The sequence below is a fragment of the Zalophus californianus genome, chromosome 15 (genome assembly GCF_009762305.2).
Source record: "Zalophus californianus isolate mZalCal1 chromosome 15, mZalCal1.pri.v2, whole genome shotgun sequence".
Lineage (NCBI taxonomy): Eukaryota > Metazoa > Chordata > Mammalia > Carnivora > Otariidae > Zalophus > Zalophus californianus.
Genome location: NC_045609.1, coordinates 46,094,465 through 46,116,248, shown reverse-complemented (window position 1 = coordinate 46,116,248; position 21,784 = coordinate 46,094,465). Strand labels below are relative to the sequence as shown.

At 52.3% G+C, this 21,784-nt stretch overlaps 1 protein-coding gene across 1 annotated transcript in view; it reads left to right on the top strand.

The window, feature by feature from the left end:
• The window catches only part of LOC113920408 (GATA zinc finger domain-containing protein 14-like), a 46,394-nt gene extending 26,023 nt beyond the window's left edge, over window positions 1–20,371 (top strand). The window contains exons 4-12 of the mRNA XM_035724133.1: window positions 2,406–2,439; window positions 6,588–6,683; window positions 11,956–12,006; window positions 12,090–12,334; window positions 12,494–13,904; window positions 15,147–15,185; window positions 16,271–16,354; window positions 17,274–17,351; window positions 19,859–20,371. Of these exons, the coding sequence (XP_035580026.1) occupies window positions 2,406–2,439; window positions 6,588–6,683; window positions 11,956–12,006; window positions 12,090–12,334; window positions 12,494–13,759 (1,692 nt within the window). The 3' untranslated portion in view covers window positions 13,760–13,904; window positions 15,147–15,185; window positions 16,271–16,354; window positions 17,274–17,351; window positions 19,859–20,371. The remainder of the gene's footprint in view (window positions 1–2,405; window positions 2,440–6,587; window positions 6,684–11,955; window positions 12,007–12,089; window positions 12,335–12,493; window positions 13,905–15,146; window positions 15,186–16,270; window positions 16,355–17,273; window positions 17,352–19,858) is intronic.
• Window positions 20,372–21,784: the final 1,413 nt, after the last annotated feature.

The following is a 21,784-nucleotide window of genomic DNA, read 5'->3' as shown; positions in this document are numbered from 1 at the left end:
CCAACTTAGAGAGAGTGAAGGACCAAAGAGGGTTGAGCACCCTTAGGACTGGATGGACCCAGGATTTGTGACATACAGCCACCATTCAGGACCATGGAGAGAAACCAGGAGCAGCAGAGTGCAGATGTCAGTGTATGGAGGCAGCACTCTCATGCCTGACTCCAGGACAAGCAGGGAGGGGGCTGGTTGCTCCAAGGACTAGTGGAGGAATGGATTTGTGCATATGTGTGGTTATGTGTTTAGGACAGAGAGACCTGAGTGCATATGAGGTGGAAGGAAGCAAGTCCATTGGGGGTGACACTGGCAGGTGGCAGAGAGATGCAAGGCTGCTGGGCAGGGGGCTCTGGTGGAGGAGCTCCCCTTGGGGAGAGGAAGACCTCTGCCTTCTCCAAGGTGGGAGTCTCGGGGCCCAGTTGTGAGAAGCTGTGTGGGGGCTCAGGGAGGGCCTCCCGGGTGTCTCTGGACAGGGAACATAGTGACGTCTTCCACAAGCGAGGGTGCAGGAGTGGGAGTGGTACCCAGGGGAGTGGAAAAGATGTGGAATTGGGGATGGGGCAAGATATGCAGCTGGGAAGAGAGCTCATACTCATATCAGGGCCCTAAGGCTACCAGCTCCTGAGAAACCCACAGGATCTTGATTGGAGCTGGGCTCAACCTGAGCATGGGCCTTCCCAAACATGCCCCACTGCCTAGGAGTTGAGGAGGCCTCTGGCCGAGAGCCCAGGTGGGCCCTGGCATGCAGAGAGAATCGAGGAGGGGACAATGTTACCTGATATACATGTGACTCTGGAAGGTCTGCAGAGAATGTAGGACCAAGGCTAGGACCTTACTTGGTGCTTTCTGAGCCCTTTCTGATAAGATCAAGTAGACTGAGGAGACATAGTCCAAAAGGGGTTTGTTCTGGATGCTGGAGAAGCCAGATGGCACAGGGGCTAGGAACACCCCAGGGGTGTTGGCCAGGAGGGTGACAACAGGGAAGAGATGGAGGACTCCAAGGAGTTGAGACGGGTATTAAAGAGGAAGAGAGACTGCTAGGGGACAAGGAGTCTGTTGTCCCTTCCATGGACAGAGCTGGGAGTAGGACTGGAGGGGCAGCACTCCCCGGAGGGAGCCTATCGGGCCAGAACAATGCCTGGCCTGGGGGCTCCTGGGCCAGACACTGGGAAGAGCTGAGAGATCCCCCATACTTGGGGTGCCATCGCAAAATACAAATCTTCCAGTGTGTGATGAGAGAGGAGGAGACAGTGCTTCTTGGACGAGCAGTGCCTGGTTTGGCCTCTACTGGCCACGGGTCCCGGGCCTCTCCTCCTGGGCTGGGCTGGGCTGGGTTGAGCTGGACTGAACCCGGGGCTCTCAGGTCTCCCCCACAGCAACATCTCCACTACCCACAGTGAAAAGCCTTCTCAGAGTCCACGCTTTCCTAGCTTGACTGTGCCAGCTCAGCTTGTCACATGGGATTGGCCTGAACCTAAGCCCCCAGCCCCTCTTGTGTCCCAGTCCCACCCCTGAAATCTGCCTTCGCAGCAGCTGTCTGGCCACATACCCGTGGTAGCCAGAGGATCACTGCTCATCCACCTGCATGAACGGCCCTCAGGGCCACATCCCAGCCTATGGCCGTTTACTTCAGGAGCACATGAACTCAGGAGCCCTAGCGCTCTCATGAAGCAGCTTGCTAGTTCCTTTAGCACCAGTCCAGAAGGGGAAGAAGTTTGGGGGGACCGAGTCAACCTCAGGGGTCTGTGGCAGGGGAGGATGGGACAGGGCAGGAGTATCAACAGCAGGATGACATTTTCTAAACTCAGCCTCACCTGTTGGAGGATAGTGTGCCTTCCCAGGGGATGCGTTAGCTTCTAGCAGCCCTGCCAGTCACATTGTAAGTGGAGATTCACCGTGGTACATCCATGGGTGTGCTCCATGTTCACCATGGATGGTCAAGGCAGGGCCTTGGGGCCCTGAGACAGTGACGAGTGCAGAGAAAGCCGAGCCATACCCATGGGACCAGCAAAGCAGCATCTCCCACCCTATGCTCACCCGATGGGGGACAGAGGAAGCCTGAGCGAGGCCTGTCAATATCAAGGACAGAGCGCAGAAGGTCATGACCAGGCTACTTGACTTGTGTCCTGTCCCAGCCAGACAGGTCTTCACACTGCACAGTGGCTCCAGGATGGCTTGGGGCTGCCTTTAATATCAACCCCAAATTATACCTCAACCCCTTCTCTGATTTTTTCAGAAAGAAAATACAAAATACTCTTAATGGACTTAAGACAATAGAAACTGCAGGAGAAAGTTTAATGGAGAAAGGATTTGAAGAGGTACTGACTGTAGGACTTCTGCTTTATGGGGTTCTTAGAGTATTCCTGGGACCTCTCAATGCCCTCCCCCAACACTCCTTCATTTCCTTGCAGGTAAATTCGGAGCTTCGAGAAGCGTACAACTTAAGTAAGCTGCCTGGTGACTTCACTGTGGGCAGGTGGGGGACAGAGCCAGGCCTGAGCCTCAGGGAGGTCTAGTGCAGACCCTCATTGGCCCCTTCCTAGCATGGACTCTTGGAGCAAGGTGCTGTCCTCTCTGGGCCATGGGTCCCTCCTCTGTGCAGTGAGGATGAAACCATCCCCAGTGATATGTCTCAGAACAACATGGGGCCATGCATGGACCTTCTAGGTTCTTGGTAACTGAGAGGTGCTTGACCTACACTTGGGCTGCCTGAACAAGAAAACAGAAAAGCCAGGGGACCTAGAGCAGACAAGATTCCGTTTTCAGAAAAAAAGCGCTGGATTTCCCCCCTGTTGCTCACACTTTGTCTCCATCACATTTCTGTCCCTGTCTCCTTTCCCTTCTGTTCCTTCCCTTTGGCTGATGTCATCCTGTGCCTGTGTCTACAACACTGGAAAAGGCTGTGCTCTGCCCACAACCATGTTTGTCTAGACTGTAGGGCTGCAGCACTTGCCAGGAAGGAAGTGTGGGCCTGGTGGGGAAAGGCACTGAGCTGGGCATGGGATCGCAGCCCGAGAGTCTCTACCTCGCCTTCTGGACCCCTGGGCCCACAAATAGAGCAGGACTTTCTGCGGGCGCTGCCACTGTGCTGTGGGACATCTGGTACAGTCGAGTCTGGCAGTCCGACCCTTTGCTCATCTGAAAGGCTGATGCTTGTCCAGTGAAGTAGCTGGAGTTACCATTCAGGGCAAACGTTGTACATCTGGTCATAGTGATGGTTCGGTAGGCAGGACCGGAGCAGGGCTCAGTGCTGTTGTCTGTAATGTGAGTCCTGGCTAAGGCCCCTTCTCCCTCCAGAGCTGGGCTGCTAGCCCTCCAGGCACCCCTGATGGTGGGTGCTTGGGTCAAGGTTCCTCCCCTCATGAGGAGGAAGTGTGCAGAGCAGTGCTGTGGTTCCAGCACCCTGCAGAGGGTCACTCTGGGTGCCTTTACTGATCAGGCCACTGCATGCTTCTTCTGCAGACCCACGTACTAACAGCCTGATTATTGCTGTGAACACTGCACCACCGAAATCATCATCAATACCGATGATTAAGTCCCAAGTGAGTCCAACCCATCGTTACTAGCATTTTGCTGAATGTATTTGGGTATTTTTACTCAAAGTCTTCTTTGTCTTAGGTTCAGAAGGCTCAGAAAATGAGGGGCTTAGTTTACTTCGTGGGTTTCAACAAATATGACAGAGATAAGGTAATTCTGAGCAGGTAACCAGGTGCCACCTATGAACCTAGATGGGAAAACTTTCAGAGGCACCATTCCCAGGGTTGCACGAGGGTGGACCTCTAACCCACACCTAATGTGTAGACAGCAGATAGCCACTCCAGAAACAAATAACAATTGTTGTGTTAAACCTACATACCCCAGGTACGTGTGTAAGAGCTTTCCCTTCCCTAAGGGTGGGCTGCTGGCCAACACCAGGGTCTGGCCCTCGGAATCTAACAAGCATGAGGCAAAAGACTGTCTCCTGGGGTGGGGACTTCTGTGTCTTCAACTGCCTGTGAACACCTCATAGTTACCACTGCCTGTGAGCCAAGACACTTCCTCTTCCCTATAGCTGGCTGACTTTACAGGAAAACAGTCCCATGTGTATGGAACAGAGAAGGTCAAGGAAATGGAAGTCCTTTATAAATCGGTGAGTGTGCTCTAAATATGAGAAGGGGATAAGGAGGCTTCTCACCATTTCACCACCATCCACTGTCCCTGATCTGCTACCCCTCTCTCTTTTCTAGCTCGTGGCAAATTCCTGTGAGAAAGCTATGGCAAGGGGCATTTACTTTATGTGTTTATATGGTAAGAGATGAGGTCACCGTTCTAGACAGAAGGGTGTGGGGAGTGTGTGCACGTATGCACACATGTATGTCTGTGCCCATGGGCTTCAAATGTGTGGAGTCTGTTTTTGTGTGTTAGTGTGACTGAGTGTGTGTTCAGTGTTAGTGTGACTTGTGTGAGTGTCTGGTCCTTGCATGGTGAGAAAATCCCAGGGCCAGAGCACCTAGAAAAGCAGACAAGGGGTGAGCATGGGACTCACAGCCCCTTCACCTCAGTGGCTCAGGCTGGCCTCTTCTGCACAGCCTCTGCCCGAGGGCCCGAGGGCACAGAGCAGGCCCCTGCCCGAACCCCAGCCTGGCCTGCGAGCGTGAGGCCCCTAGCCCCCCACAGGGCTGGCCAGGTCTTCCCTCAGCTCTAAGGCTGGGGGGAGGGGGAGAAGGCACTGGACTTCCTGCAAGCCCCTCCCTTTCCAGGGTCCAGCCCACCTCTCCTTTGAGGCCTCACTCCCAGGAGTCTCCCTCTTGCCCCTTCCCTGGTTCACTGGCCCCTTTGGATTCCCACAGCCCTTGGTCTGTCCCTCTCCTTAGTCACCTGTCACTTTGTATGCGCCATGACTTCGGCTTAGCTGTGTCACAGTTTATTTTTATCATCCTGTTCTTTGATATTTTCCCAGCCTTTTGTGAAGGAAATTTCCAAACCTACAGCAAAGTGGAAATAACTGTACAATGAACAGCCTTGTCTCCACTACCTGGATTTTGCAGTTAATATTTAGTATCTGACCATGGTTTCTAACATTGATCTATCTAGTGCACTTGCTCTACTCTCTCTCTCCCTCTCTGTCCATGAATCCATCCTTAATTTTTGTTGCATTGTAAAGCAAATTATAGGTATTAGTCTATTTCACTAAAACCCCTTCATCTGCATATCTTAAACTAGGGACCAATATTTATTAAGTTGTTTTTCTGAAATATGACAAAAGTGTATCATTTCATGAGTTCTGACAAAAGTACACAACACATGTGTGACTCCAACCCCTGTGAAAACACAGACCACTACACTGGTTTCCAGAAAAATCCGTGCTAGACCCTTGTTCAGAAAATCTTTCTCCTGCCACCTGAAGGCAGTTAATATTCTGATTTTCCTTCCATAGGCTAGTTTGCTGTGTAAAAACATCCCTGTAACGGACTCGTGTGATATGAGCGCTGTTTGGTTGATGTACTAGGCTCAGTGGTTTGCAGATTCATCCCTTCTGTGTGTTTGTGGGTATGCTTGGGGCTTTCTCGCCCACTGAGGCAGGATGTTGCTGGCACCTTGTCATTCTTGTTCCTGTATGTGATGGACCCAGAGTGAGTGTCTGCAAAGAACAAACAGGGCACATCCATGGTGGCACATAGTAGGACTCAGGGCAAAGGAGGGCTTTCCTCTAAGATCCAGTGGGCAGGGTGTCAGGTAGACCCTCTGAGTGGAGTGCGTGCAGGCTGTGCTGGGCAGGAGGAGCCTGCAGAAGGAACGCTGTGCAGTGCAGAGACATGCCTGCAGCCAGTCTGTTAGCTACTGTCCCTCTACTCCACTATGATAAAGTTACCATTTGTCCCATCCATCTCTCTCCCACAGATAACTCCCGTAGATGGCTGATCATGTATCTGTACACAGCTATCTAAATATGCTTTTCAAGGATGTTTTACATTAATGGGAGCATGCAGTACGTAACGTTTTCCAACCATGAGCATATATTCCATTCTACACATGGAGGAAATTTCTTTCACTCGTCTCCCTGGTCAATATTCTGGTTGTTCCTAACATGTGGCTACAGCAGACTGTGAGCACCGTGAGGCTCACTCTCTGTGAGCATGGGTCAGGATTCCCTGGGTCAATCCCAGAAGTAGAATTGCAGCATGAAGAGGACACAGGTGAAACGTTGGTCAGGCAGCTGCCTGCCTTTCCAGCTCCTCTCTCTAGAGCCCCAGGAGGCCTGCTGTACAACATCTCCTCCAGAAGGAAAGTCCTCCATCCAGAAGGACCGGTCTCTCTGCCGGGGGCTACGGGTCCTCATGCCACCGACCGCTGCAATGCAGTGGCCCCCTCTGTAGGAAATGCAGCTCCCATAAGCTGACGTTAGTCTGTCCTTGGCTTCATTTTCTTCGTGTGCTTGTTACTGTTGGAGGAATTGGGTGAGAGGTGCTGGAGCAGAGGGAGCAGCAAAGTTGCTTTCCTCAGAAGGAGTTCCTGAGAATGGGGTTTTGGTGTGAACTGTTATAACTAGCAGATAGGAGGGAAAGTAGCTCTCAGCTCTGCCTCACACAGACCTTCGGATATTGCCTTTGCAGAATACTACGATGTGGAATTTTTGAGACCTGTCCCAGATCCAAGTAACAAGGAGAAATTTGTCTGCCAATATTTTGTGGGCGGCAAGAGGTTCCCCAGTAAGTAGTCCCCTCGGTGCCTCCAAGGACAGATTCCCCACCTCAGGCTGCCTTCCCCTCAGCCAGCCAGGCCTTCAAAGCCCTTGCTGACCATGCGCTGTGGACACTGTGAGGATAGATCTGTGTGGACAAGGGGAAGGAGGGACCTGGCTGGAAGCTGGGATCAACCCCCAAAGCACCAGAGCCTGTCGGAGTAGGGCTTTACCCCTAATGGCTCTGGGTACTGGGTCTGCCCCAGAGTCGCATTCTCCCTCCCTTGGCTAAGCACTCACTTGCCTTGAGCCACAAGGACCCAAATCCCTGGAGACTGCTGGTGGAAACGAGGCAGCCCTCAGGCTCTGAGTCTGGGCCAGGTGAACTGGTAGCTTCCCGGAAGGGTATGTGCACCTAGGATGGAGAGAGGGTGCCACCTGCCAGACCCAGGCCCTGGGATCCTGGCACAGGCACATGTCACATGTGTGACCTTCACCAAATGAGGATTCTGTTCTCGGCCTCTCTCTACTGTAAAATGGGGCTAATATGATAGTTGAGCTAACTAAGCCATATTGCCTATGTAAGCCAATATTTGGGAAACACTCGGGCTCAGTTGTACCTCCATATGGCCGAGTGGCCTGAGGAAGCGCACGGGTGGGCAGGCAGATGTGCCCTCAGTGCTGAGGTGGGTGTGATCCTCCCCAGAGCTCTGGGGGACAGGAGGACTTTCTGTGTCCTCCTCGGCGCTCCCAGTTAGCCCCCTGATGCTGTCATTTGACCTGATTATAGTATGTTCAGTAACGTCTTCCTCCAGGGTCATCTGGTCAATCCATAGCAAATCCTCTCCCCCAGGGCATCTCTAGTCTCTCTACTTCTTTCCCGTGGGCACACAGAACAGTACAGGGCACTGTTGTGGCCACATTCCCACAGCTGCAGTGTGTAGATGGCCTTGGGGGATTAGATTTTCCTTGCTCAGTACTTCCTCAGGAGTGGCTTAGGGACTGAGGAAGCCTTTATATGGAGAACAGTGTTCATGGAGCACTTACTATATCAGGTCATGTGCTAAGGGCCTTGCATATGCCATGTCCCCAGGTTCTCAAAACAGATCTATTGTTATTTCTTAGTATAGCTCTCGAATGAGGCACAGGGGTAATAATAAGTTTGCCCAAGGCCAGGAGCTGCTGTAGGAAGAGCTGGAAAGCAGACAGACGTGATCCGATTGCTAGTCTGGGCCTTGCCTTGCTGAGATGACATTCACAAGGAGCGCTAGACACAACCTGTCTCCTAGGCAATGTGCTCAGATACTTCCTCTGTGCCCTATGACTCTGTCGGTTCGCACCCTGGAGATCACCAGTGTTTCTCTTCAGTGTGGACTGGTGCCAGGGCCTCACATGGCAGAATCCAACACATATTCCTGTGCATTTCGGCTGATGGCCACTCTGCATGCATTCAGTGGCTGGTCTCAAGTGGCCTAGCAGGATTTTTTCTTTTTATTGCCAAGACCTCTGATGCACTGATGGATGGGAAGTGATTTGATTTTTTTCTAATCTTTAGATTTAAACGTCTGGGAAAACATTTTAGAAAATACAGAGAAGCATATAGAAAATTTTAAAATCGTTGTTGCTATGTGTTTTATGTTTTCTGTCTTTAGTGTGTAATGTTTTTATGTTTTAAGAAATTTTTACTAGTTTAAATAAATAAATTAAGTATTCAGTTTAATCAATTAATAGTGGCTTGAAAACTCCTTTCCACTTCAGCAAGCTTCTGGGCCCTCAGTGTGCAGCTACCTGCCATCAGCTCCTCTCTGCTCTGGACTATAAACAACCTACGGGAAAGTAAATTCTATTTCTTGGGATTTTTTTCCTCACTATCCCCAATCATCCTACCTCTCAGACACAGCTGCCTTTCCCGAAACCATATGTGGTGGCTAGCTTTCATTATCAGCCCAGTGGAGGGGTCAGACAGCTCAGGAGCTCAGAGTTAATGTGACCCGTTGAGTTAGGGCCAGGGCTGGTTCACATGGAAATGAGCCATTCTGTAGGGAATAGTCCTGGCTTGTGACCAAAGTTAGGGGTATGGAAGAGTTTGGTTCCCCAGTTGCAAGAGGCAGAACTGTTCTGAGCCTCTTGAGTGCCAACTCCCAGGATCCCTCCCCCCACTCCACACACAAAAACACAAAGACAAAGAGAGCCCCTCTTCCTTCCTCAGGCTTTGCTACCTCACTAACTGGCACCACCATCCACTCAGTCATTGTGACCAAACCCTGCCTGTCAACTTCTGCTTCCTCTTTGCTTTTGCTCCACATCCAGTTCACTGTTGCCTCAATGTCCAAAACCTGCCCAGATCTGGCCAGGCCCCTGTCAGATTCATCATCTTAGATAAAACCCAAACCCCTTCCCAGGGCCCACGATGCCCTGCCCACCTCTCCTCACTCACGTCTCTCCTCAACAAGCTCAGCTAGTTATGCCCCAGGCCCTTGGCACCTGCTCGCAGAAGCCAGACACTCTTTCCTTGGATCTTTCCCTGGCTTTCCCCATATGGTTTCAGCTCTAGGACCTCTCCTCAAAGAGACTTTATTTGTAATGGAAATTTTCAACAATAGAGACAAGTAGCAAAAATTATATAATGAACTTGACATAGCTTCACCTACTTTCAATAATTATCAACACTGGACAATCTGGTTTTATTGATGCCTTCACTGTGGATTACTTTGAAGCAAATCCCAGCCATCACATCAGTGAAGTCACTGAAGTATACAGATTTTTGTTTCTGTGAAAGGAAATGGTATCTCTTAAGGACAGGACAGGTCCCCCATTCCTAAGCTGTGTCTTTTCCCTTCCACTCTCTGTCCTCCCCTTGCTTCTTATTGTCTCAGCACTTTTCACTGTCTGCATTTATTTTGTTCTTTGTTAGTTATTTCAATGTCTGTCTTCCCTCCAGTCCCTCAAATGTAAGGCCCTTGGGAACTGGGACTCAGCCTGTCTCTTCCATTCCAACCAGAGCATTCTAGAGGAGCTGGTGCACAGTAGGGGCTCAGAGGAATGCAGAGAGGAGAAGCTGGTATCTTTGAAAGTGTTAACTGTGCTTGCCAGAGGCTGGCAGAAAGGAAGAGATGGATGAATGGACATGACATTGACATTATTCTATTGTGATTATCTCTCAGATAGAAAAGCGCTTAAAGTAACGGAAAGAAGTATAATGTGCCCTGGACATATAATTGAGACCGACAAACAGTAAGTGCCCCAAGTCAGGGGCCAGATGGGGATTTTTGCCACCATGAGGTATACAGAACATGGGTTGCCAAGCTACGGGTAGTACGTGTCTAATTCAGGGAGGGCTCCAGGCATCCTTAGCACATATCCTTGTTGGTAGTCCCCAGAGGCACTCAAGGATTCCCTCATCCCTGGCTCTGCTGAGGAAAGTATGATTTGGGAGATGATGTACCCTGTGATGGTAACTTTGTTCCAGACAGCTGTTCAGAGCTAAGTCAACATACTCTGTAAATTAAGAGTCAGGATGGTGACACCAAGCTGCGCTCCCTGGAAACTTAGCCCACGGCCAAGAGGGCATCTGACCCGATGTAAGTCTCCTCATGCCTGGTCAGTCTTCACTGCAGAAGTTGAATCTGTAGTGCTTGGGGTGAGCCCCCTTTACCCATACTGTATGCTCACTTGTGGACCCAATGCCTGATGGCCAAAGCCATTGTAATAAACAGAACTATTGACTATAGCTGACTCAAGTGCAAGAAGTGTACCTATCCATACTGGTGATCACCATCTACCTTTTCTATGCCTTAGGAAGGTCATCGTGAGATACAGCATGGATGGTGGCAACAGCTTCCTCGGCAAAATGGTTTTCCAAGGCAACGACTGTGTGAGTGCCAAAGTAGGGCTGCAGCCTCCCTCATGGGCTGACCAGAACCACTTCATGGAAGGAGCAGACACCAGGGGAGGCAGAAGAGGGGAAGAATGTCCCAGGCAGTCCCAGCAAGTGGCTCGTGCAGACAGGCAGCTGGGACAGCTTCTCATAGCCAGCTTGGGGCCCTCAGCCCTTCATCAGCAAGCTGTCCCCACACTCAGGCTTCTGAGGTGCCCTGGGAGTGCTTCCACAAGATCCCCTATGGTGTAGCCACCTGTCCAGGCCCTGCAGAAGTTCTGCTCTCTGTGTGAACCAAGTGTCATTGGAGGCACATGAAAGGGGACAATTAGCTCTGAGGAGACTCCAGAAATAGTGCTGAGCCTCTGACACCTGCCTACCCACACACCACCTCCCCTGGCCCAGGTCTAGTGGTGGGGAACTCAGGGCTCCACCCCGCATTCCAGCTAGACAACTGGGAGAAGCTGGGGGGCTGTGTGCTAGGAGCCAGAATCCAGGACCTCTGGGACACTGGGATACTCCAAATCCAGGTCCCAGACACAGGGCATCTGGAGGGTGGGACCAGGTGTGTTTCCACTGTATGGATGCAGTTGCTGGTATAGCTGAACCCACACACGCCCATCACTGGCCCCGAGACCCAGCCCACATGAAGAACACCCGCTGTCATTTTGCAGAGAGCATCAGCCTCCCCTCTGCCTCTGCTTCTTTCTCACGCTCCTCAGCTGTCCCTCTCTGCTAACTTTTTCTGACCTCTGAAGGACCTTGCTCCCTGCAGTGAGTCAGGAAGTGGCCAGGGCTGTGGGGAGAACCTGGGGCTCAGCTCAGAGGTAGGCAGCTCAACGACAGGTGGAAAAGAAGATTCTGCTCCCAGGTGCCCCTTCCTTAGAGCTCCGTGTCACCTGGACACCTGGCACAGGGCAGCATGAGATGGGCGACAGTGAGCATCAGGATGTGGAAGACAGCTGCCTGGGAGGAGGGACAGCTGTGCCTAATTGCCACCACCCTATTGTCCAGTCCCAGCCTGGGAGGGTTCCAGCAGTGCTGACAGTCCTCCGACTGTGTCTTCACTTGTTCCCAGACATGCACTCCTGACAGCTTGGCCTCAGCAGACATATGTCAGAAAGACCTCAGAAGTAGCTACACCACTGTGGGCCCTACCCTGCCTCACCCTTCAGCTGCTTTGTCTCCTGGGCACAGACCCTCACCCCTCTCTTTCTCCTGCCTCTGGGAAAGCAGATCACTTGGCTTAGGGCAGGGCTGTGCAGCGTGTCAGCTGAGGCATGCAGTGAGGACTGGCTTGTGCCACGATGGGGATTCCACTCCCTTGTCAGGGCTCTAGGACAGAACCTGTGAGCAGGGCTAGTGTGTGCTCTGTGGCCTAGGGCTCCACAATGACTCTCTGGTTACTGTCCCTGTCCTCCAGCCCCTCAGTGCTCCCTGGAGGTGGAGGATATTGAGGCCCAGAGGAGCAGGAGTATGGGGAGGTCTGGTGTGGGGTACCAGGGTGTACCCTCATTACATGCCCACCCCAGTCCCTGACATGTCTGGATTTTGCAGGAAGACCCATTAAGGCCCAAGGAACCACTAGAGAAGACCACAATGCCCATGACAACCACACGAATGACCACAACACCCACAACCACCACACAGACGACCACAACACCCACGACGACCACACGGAGGACCACGACGACCACACAGACGACCACAACACCAACGACGACCACACAGAGAACCACAACGCCCACGACGACCACACAGACGACCACAACCACCACGACGACCACACGGAGGACCACAACGCCCACGACGACCACCACCACGACCACAACCACCACGACGACCACAACCACCACGACGACCACAACCACCACCACGACCACAACCACCACGACGACCACAACCACCACCACGACCACAACCACCACCACGACCACAACCACCACCACGACCACACGGAGGACCACGACGACCACACGGAGGACCACAACGCCCACGACGACCACACGGAGGACCACAACGACCACACGGAGGACCACAACACCCACGACGACCACACAGAGGACCACGACGACCACACGGAGGACCACAACGTCCACACGGAGGACTACGACGACAACATGGACACCATGGTGGGAAGAAACATGGTGGGAAACAGAGGGGACCACAAAGCCCACAAAAACCACACGGAGGACCACAACAACAACATGGACACCATGGTGGGAAGAAACATGGTGGGAAACAGAGGGGACCACAGCGCCCACGACAACATGGACACCATGGTGGGAAGAAACATGGTGGGAAACAGAGAGGACCACAATGCCCACGAAAACCACACGGAGGACCACGACAACAACATGGACACAATGGTGGGAAGAAACATGGTGGGAAACAGAGAGGACCACAACGTCCACAACGACAACATGGACACCATGGTGGGAAGAAACATGGTGGGAAACAGAGAGGACCACAATGCCCACGACAACCACACGGAGGACCACAACAACAACATGGACACCATGGTGGGAAGAAACATGGTGGGAAACAGAGAGGACCACAACGCCCACGACAACCACACGGAGGACCACAACGACCACACGGAGGACCACGACAACCACACGGAGGACCACAACGCCCACAACGACCACACGGAGGACCACGACGACCACACGGACAACAACAACGCCCACGACGACCACACGGAGGACCACGACAACAACACAGAGGACCACAACGCCCACGACGACCACACGGAGGACCACGACGACCACACGGACAACAACAACGCCCACGACGACCACACGGAGGACCACGACGACAACACAGAGGACCACAACGCCCACGACGACCACACGGAGGACCACAACCACCACGACGACCACACGGAGGACCACAACCACTACAACAACCACACGGAGGACCACAACGCCCACAACGACCACACGGACAACCACAACGCCCACGACGACCACGCGGACGACCACAACACCCACGACGACCACACGGAGGACCACAACCACCACGACGACCACGCGGAGGACCACAACCACCACGACGACCACGCGGAGGACCACAACACCCATGACGACCACGCGGATGACCACAAAGCCCACGACGACCACGTGGACAACCACAACGCTCACGACGAAGACACAGACGACCACAGTGCCCATGATGACCACATGGACGACCACAAGGTCCACGGTTATCACACAGGAAATGACTGAGACCTCAGTTGTCATACCAAAGACCACAGTGCACATGGTTGTCACAGTAAAGCCTATCCTTGACAAATCTCTCCTATACCCAGTGCTCCTCCCAACCCTGCTCATTATTCCAGTGGTGATCTGCTGCATCTGCTGTTGCATGAATGTGAGTAAGCCCTGCCCGCACAGCCTGTGACATGGGCCCTCCCCAAACTACAAGGGACCCGAGCCCATTCCACCCCCCGATTCTGCCTGTGGACAGGTTCCCATCAGCAACCAGGTTTTGCATGAGCAAATAGAAGCACAACTTGCCTTGTATTCCCAGGCAGAGATTCAGCCTGTGTCTGAGGGACCACCTGTCTCACACGTCTCTAGAGGTGACCTAAGAGCTGCCCTGGCTGCTGGGGAGAAGCCACCAGGGAGGCCACACAGCTGCCAGGCTTTTGGAAGACTCAGGGAGACCAACACCAGAAGAGGCCTCTGGTGCTGAGGGAAGAAGGAGGGCCCTGCAAGAGGCACTGAGGGCTCCAAGGGAGAATCCTTGTGGCTGGGAGGATCCCTGACCTCTGGGGCAGCTGAGCCTTGGACACCAACAAGGATCTCTGCCCTCGTCCAGCGGGTCCGGCCTTCCTTCCTCAGCCATTACTCAGGGCCAGGGCATGCTGGGCCCCATGCTGGCCACAGAGGGACAAGAATGGAGCTGCCACCAGCCTTGCCCTCAGGAGCTCACAGTCTGGTGTCTGGTCTGGATTGGTACCTGGGGGTGGAGGGTAAATGTCACCTTCATAGGGTGTGGCAAGGAGAGCCCTAGCAAAGGATAGACACTGGCCCCGGGGGAGGCAGGAGGGCAGATGTACTGGCTGCTGGGTTTGCACGGGCCCGGGCCAGAGCTGGTGAAGGAAGAGGAGATGGCAGAGGTAGGAAAGGACAGAGCAAAGCTGCAGGACACAAGCAGGTCCCATTGCTGCGGAGGGGGAGCTATGAGGACAGAAAGTGGGGATGGGCGCTGCCGTCGCACAGGAGGGGCCAGAGAGGGCTAGGGGCACTTGGGAGGTAAGGGGTAGGAGGAAGGGAAGTGGGGCGAGTGCTTCTGTCTTCGTGGGCTGGAAGGGCTGCTGACGAACACTACCAGCTGGGGTGCCTCTGCCAGGGACCAGGCAGCCTAGTCCGGCTGTCTCCCAGTGCACCCCCCAGGGACGTCCGATCCCCTTTGATAACCCAGGAGCGTGAGGCTCAGGGCAGTGCAGCTGGTTGGCCAGAGACCCATGGGCAGTGGGGCTGGTAGACTGACACCCAAAGCCCACGTTCTGTCCAGCTGCTGCTGAGTAGGGTCCCCTCCTGTCTGCATGGTGGAGCCTGCAACTTCCATGCCACTCTAGCCCGTGTTCATGTCTCTTTAACATTCTAGACTGACAAGGAGCCACCGCCAGTGAAGAAAATAGAAAGGGTAAGTCAAGATTTTGGTCCTGTTGTGGTCAGCAAGCCCGATGCCCACACTGAACTTCACACAAAAGGGCCCCTGTTGCCTACGGGATATTTGTACCCCTTTCCCCAGCATCTCCCAACTAGCTGGGCTGAGAGAGCTGGCAGAAAGAAGAGGGTAACCGAGGGACAGGGAGGGGCCTCGGGAGGACTTGGGACCCAAACACCCTTCCCAAGTATGCAGCTCTGCTGATCCAGGGCCTTTGCCACCAAATTAGCAACTCGAGGTAGCCTGTTTCAGCAAGCGCTCTGATCCTTATTAAAATATAGGGACTTTGGGTCAATTTCCAAAGGAATGTTTGAGAGACTCAGGTGAACTTTTAGAAAAGGAGCCTTAGATTTCAAAATTTGGTCCACTGCCCAGGCTCTGATGTATGTTGGGCTGCATATCATTGCTCTCCATCCCTGTGCCCTGGCAGGACCAGGGGCTTGGCTGGAGTTGGGGATGTTGGAGGGTGTCTTAACTGGCATTGAGCTGTGAGGCAGGCCCAGCCCAGGTGAGCACAGAGAGCCAGGGTCAGGGGAGCAGGCTGTGGATCCCCCAGGGTGGGGGCCCAAGCCAGGTCCCAGAAGAAGGAGTTATAGTGGGGACACAGTGTCCTGAACAGGGGTACCTGAGCCTGAGGGCTGGTAGGAAGCAGGCCTCACTGCCCGGGGCTGTGCAGGGACTAGGTGCAGTGCCACCTGCTGAGAATGGATCTGCCAGAGTCAGGTGAGTGCAGCCCTGTCCCCTGCAAATGCAGACAGCCCTCCTGTGCACTGCACAGCCCTGTGGCCGGCCTCTCCACCATGGGCAGCCCCAGGAGACCAGAGGGCCAGGATAGAGTTGGTTGGCCTTTTGGGGAAGGCCATATTTGCAAATACATTGAGTTTGCTTGTTTTTCCCATGGAGAAACTGTCACAGAGCAGGGTGCTCCTCTTTTGTCCTCGAAATCTCGCAGCAGTGCAGTTGTCCTAAGTGGCCGCTGACAGGTGCTGGAGCAGCACAGGTCATGTCGCTGTGCCCAGAAGCTGCCAGACAAAAAAGCAAGCTGTGCTTTTTCTTCCTAGGAGTCAGAGACGTGTATACAGCCATGCAACATGGTGATTGTCCCTTGTTGTAGGTACCAGCAAGACAACATGAGACACACTGAGGTAAGAAGAGCATTGGGGAGGGTGCTGTGACCTCCAGGCTGGGCTGAGGAAGAAAAGGGAGCAGCCCGTTCATGGACCATATGAACCGTGGCATTCGGGGAGATGACGTTTATGGAAGGCGACATTGATCCCTTGGCACTAGAGAAAAAGCAGAGGGCATCCCGATCCCCGGGCCCAGGAGAGAACAAAAAGTGAGGGCGCCTGCCACCACCACCACCACGTGGGGCCCAGCACTAGTGTCTCCCCCTTGGCACAGGCCCGGGTTTGCAGAAGCTGGTGGCTAGCTATAGTCCCAGGCTCTCTCAGAGCTGGTCAGCAGCTCCAGCAATGGCTTCAGTCTCACCCGCCAGCAGGTGGATGAGGAAACACAAGCTCAATCATAAACAGGCTCCTGTGGGTCAGAAACAACATTTTCTACAGGAAAATTCTGAGCAAGGTTTGTTCACTATTAAAAGTATCCAGAAACACCTGTGGCTCCTGCGAGCCTTGCATGAGTCCGCTCAGCAGAGTGAGGGACTGAGCTAACTCCATTGTCCTTGGGGCCCAGTGACATGGAGGGACCAGGGCCTCATGGAGGAGGAGGCCCGAAGGAAATGTCCTTACCCCAGGATGCGCTAGGCCCCACCCAGGGAGGGAGCTCCCAACCCTGCAGGGGTGGATGTGAGGACAGGGATGAGGAGGCCCCAGGCAGCACATCGAGAGGAAGACATGTTCCAGATTCCAAAGCAATCTGCAGTGACACTCCTGCCCTCAAACCACAAGGCCACCAGGCCCCTGCCCTAGGTAGAGGCTGCAGTGCTACCTCAGTGTGTTCCTGGGGGCAGAGCCCTCTGGGACCATCTCAAGCCAGAGAGGACTCTACCCCTCTCGAGGTGACCTCCATGCCTAGAGCTTCCTCACAGCCACTTCTGCTTTTCAGGACAAACTGGATACCTTGTGTGACTTTGTTCAAAGCTGCAATCAGCCGCCGTTGATGTGGTGTCAGCCTAGGGACCAGGTAAGCAGGGGCACAGGGATGCTCCCCATGGGGAAGGAGGCCGTTGCTCTTTGCCCTTGACAGTTGCACTCAGGGACTGTGGGTCAGAGATTGTGTCTAGGAATCTGCCAGGGAGGATGCCAAGACATGGAGACGTGGTGCTCATGAGCCTCCCAGGCTGACTCTGGGCATGATGCCTGCATTTTCATGCATGTCCTCTCCAGAATAACAGGAAACTTTCTTATGACCCAGGGCCTCCAAACTTAAGTCAAAGAAGCTGTAGAGGGAGGCCAGCCAGAGAGTTCTCCTGGCCCCTATCCATCCTCCCTCCCTATTGAGCGCCCCTGCCGTGGGTCTGCTGGCTGCCCCCATCCACTGAGACTCTCCTAGGTGGACTTATGCATTGTGGGGCACTGAGAGCTGCCTACAGCTCTGCCAGGCTCCTGCCATGCTGGCTCTGGAATTGGCCCAGTCCTCTCTGGAGCCAGGAGGGGCCCTGTTTGTGTGCCAATGGCAAATAACCATCCAAGAGGTCAGGAAAGGAATGGAGGCCACCTGGAGAGCAAGTTCAGCACCCAGGGCTGTCTGAAGTCAATCCGCTCATCCTGAGCAGAGCTGGGAGCTCATAACTAGGCCCTGTAGGAGGGGGCTCCCTTCCAACTCCTCTGTCCCTTCCCATGTTACTTTGAGGGTCAAAGCCTGCCCAGGGCCCCTTAGTCAATAGACAGCTGGGCTCGGAGAGCCATTCCCTCTCCTGCCTCCTGAGTCTGCATACCTCTGTGGATGAGACCCTCATCGTGGCCTGGGTCCCTTGGAGAACACACACAGCACTGCTGGGAGCTGGCAGGGAATGGTGTGCAGGATCCAAACACTCAGCATGAACCATGAACCCCAAGAGGGGCTGTGCTCTGCGGGCTCAGTCTGCTCTTTCCTCCAGTGTTGTGAATGGTCCTCTGGTGGGCAAGGGTGCTGCTTTCCTGTGGCTGCTCTAACAAAGTGTCACAAACTTAGCATCTGAAAACCACAAGTTCTCAGTCCTGGAGTCCTCGCAACTCTGGAGGCTGGAAGTGTGAAATGGTTTTCCTGAGCAGAAATCCAGTTCTCGCCAGGACCACGCTCCTTCTGGAGGGTCTGATTATAGACAATCCCTTTCCTGCCTTTTCCACTTCCAGAACTGCAGTCCCAGGGTTCTCTGGCTCCTGGCCCCTTCCTCCATCCATATGCCAGCAGAGCAGCACCTTGAATCTCCTTCTGTTTCACCCCTCCCATCACCTTCTCTTCTGTGGGTAGGCCTCCCTCTCATAGGAACCTGTGCTCACCTGTGGGCCCATCCAGATAACCCAGGATAATCTCCTCATCTCAACTGAGGTCCTTAACTTAATCACATCTCAAAGGTCCTTTCCCAGTGTAACCCAAAACAGCCACAGTTTCCAAAGACCAGGACCTGGATATCTGTCAGGGCCATTATTCAAGTGACCACAGCAAGCCAATGACCTAGAAGCTCCTTTGAGAGCAGGGACTGTCCTATCTGGCACTTTGCACTTCGTGTGGCGCATAATGAGCACAAGGTCATGGGGACTTGGAGGTGCAAGTGTGCATGGTGTGTAGGGGTGTGCAAGGACCACACTAAGGAAGGGCCATGCCCAGGGGCTTTACCCAGTCAGTGTTCCTAAAATTGTGGTTGCCTTGCTGTGCCAGTAGGTTTGTTTGAATTAAAGCCAGACCCTGTGGTCCTAGAAGGACTGCTCCCTGGAAGGGAGCTGGGGGTCTGGGAAAGGCCAACATGATCTCCCTCCTCTCAGGTTTGCTGCCTGTGGAAGATGCAGGCCCTTTCTTAGCCACTATCTGTATCTCCTGGAGCTAGAGGGGCCCAGAGATGCTGTCAGAAGGCCAGCGTGCCCAGGCCCCCCTCCCTGGCTTATCTGAGCCTTTCAGCTGGGAGTTCTCAGCTGATTCAGGGCTAGGGGCAGGAGGGGATTACAGTAAACCAGGGGCAGATTTTACTGTCCTGAAGCATCTGTATTGTTCTCATCCCAAGCCAAGGAGTTCAGGTTGACTGCTGCTTCCACAGCCCATCGCCCACCCGAGGGTGCCCCCAGCTTCCCATGCCCTGGGGGTCCAGAGCCTGGCCTCACAGTTGTGGTGAGAACTCAACCCTTCAGCACACAATCGCTGAAAGAACCTGGGCAAGGCTTGTGCTCCTCGGCTGTCAGGCTTTGTTCTTATTCCTGAGGCTCCCAGTCCAAGGGGAAGCAGACAAGTTCAAAACCAGAACAGAAGGAGTCCAGAGTCAGAACACTGGGGCTGCCTGGGGGAGTCAGGGAAGATTTCCAACACCTGAACTGAGTCTTGAAATAGCAGCCTAGCCTGGAGGCCAGCACCCAGGGAGAGGAAGGATATCAACAAGGTCCTACCATGTTGGTCTTGATGGGTCATGAGGCGGAACCCCTTGAGCCAAGGACACCAAAGATTCTGGTTCCATCTCCAATGCCTTCTTGGTGACCTTCTCTCTCTTCTTTTCCCTACAGGGTTGGTGCTTCAACTTCACCCCAGTGGAGCCCCTCTGCAGGGAGTTGACCTGCCTTCCACCCAACCAGGGATGCTTCCCCCTCAATAGCTGCTGCTCACAATGCCAACAGCCCCCAACCATATACTCCCAGCCACCCTCCATGATGCTGCCATTGATCTCTCCCTCTGCCGAGGCACTCCCACCCCCATAGTCCAGCCCCTAAAGCCCCCCAAACCCAAGACTGTTAAGAGCCCTTTGTGTACTGAATTGGACATATAGAGAGAGTCTTGATATATGGTCAAAGGAGTTAGAATTGTTGGTGATCAACAAGAGAGTTTTTTATAGCATCATTCCACTGTATGAGATGTATCCGTAGTGTTCTTATCAGGATAAAGGACCTTGGTGTCTACGGATGCAGACATGGATGCCTCCCACTCCTTGCAGGTTGGTCTTCATCTGTCATGAAGGACCTGGATGCATGGGGTTTGGTCCAAATTTTGCTCTTTGAAAAAAGCCCAAAGCGTCTTTGAAATATGAAAACAACCTGTTTCCCCACTCACTGACTGTTTTAATCTCTTGGGTAATTTACTTAATATCCCAGTGCTTTAAGGACAGGTCATTTGAAATCATCCCATTGGAAGAACAAAAAGAAAAAAAAAAGAATTAAAAGGAGTAAAGAAATACTATGGGACATCATCAACAGAAACAATGTTTTAGAATCCCAGAGTGAGAAGAGAAAGAGAAAGATGCAGAAAGGATATTTAAAGCTAAATGGCTGAAAACTTATCAAATGTGGAGAGAGAAATGAAAATCCAAGTTCATGAGGCTCCAAGGCCCCCAAACTGGTTAAACAAGATAGGGCTATACCAACATACCTTGCCAAAACTGAAAGGCAGAGGGAATTGTGAAAGCAGCAAGAGAAATGTGAGTCATCACACACGGGGACTCCTCCCATAAGACTTAAGGTGTATTTCTCAACAGAAACTTTGCAGAAGAAAGAGGTAAGATAGAGTCAAATGTTTAAGATAAAAAGTGCCAACCAAGAATAGGATGCCCAGCAAAGCTATTATTCTGAAATGGAGAGAGAAAAACATAACAAACAATAGTTGAGTTCATAACCAGTAGACCTGCCTCCCCCCAAATGCTAAAGAATATCCATGAAGCAGACATAAATGATCATAATTAACATTGTGAAAATGAAAGTGTTTGCAAAACTCACTGGTAATGGCCACCATATTGTCAAGGTGATAGTCTCTATATGTTATGGTGGTCCATAATTACCTAGAACTCTAGTTAAAAGGTTAGAAAATGTATAAAATAAAAAAAACCACAGTAAATTGTTATTGGTTAAAAAATATTTAAAAATAGGTAAATTGTAATATCAATTACCTAAAATGTGAAGGACAGATAAATGTAAGGATAAATTTATGTATGCTATCAATAAGCTGCTATCAGCTTAAAATAGGATGTTATAAAAATAAGATATTTTATGTAATCCTTTACACAATTACAAAGGAAAAACCAATAGAGATAAGCAAAAGTTATGAGGGGCACCTGGGTGGCTCAATCGGTTAAGTGTCTGCCTTCACCCAGGTCATGATCCCAGGGTTCTGCAAGCCTGCTTCTCCCACTCCCTGAGCCTGCCACTCCCCCTGTTTGTGCTCTCTCTCTCTGCCAAATGAATAAAGTCTTTAAAAAAAATAATAAAAATTAAAAAACAAAAGTTACAAAATAGGAATGAAAGGAATCAAAGCATATCCCTACAAAAAGTCATGAAAAAACAAAAGACAGCAAGATAAGAAAAAAGAAACATATAAATAAAAATAAATTACGTGGCAATAGTAATAAATAATTCCTTTAATCATAAAATAATTAAATTCTTTAATCAAAAGACACAGAATAGCTGAATGGGTAAAAAAAAATAAGATCTAAGAATATGCTGCCT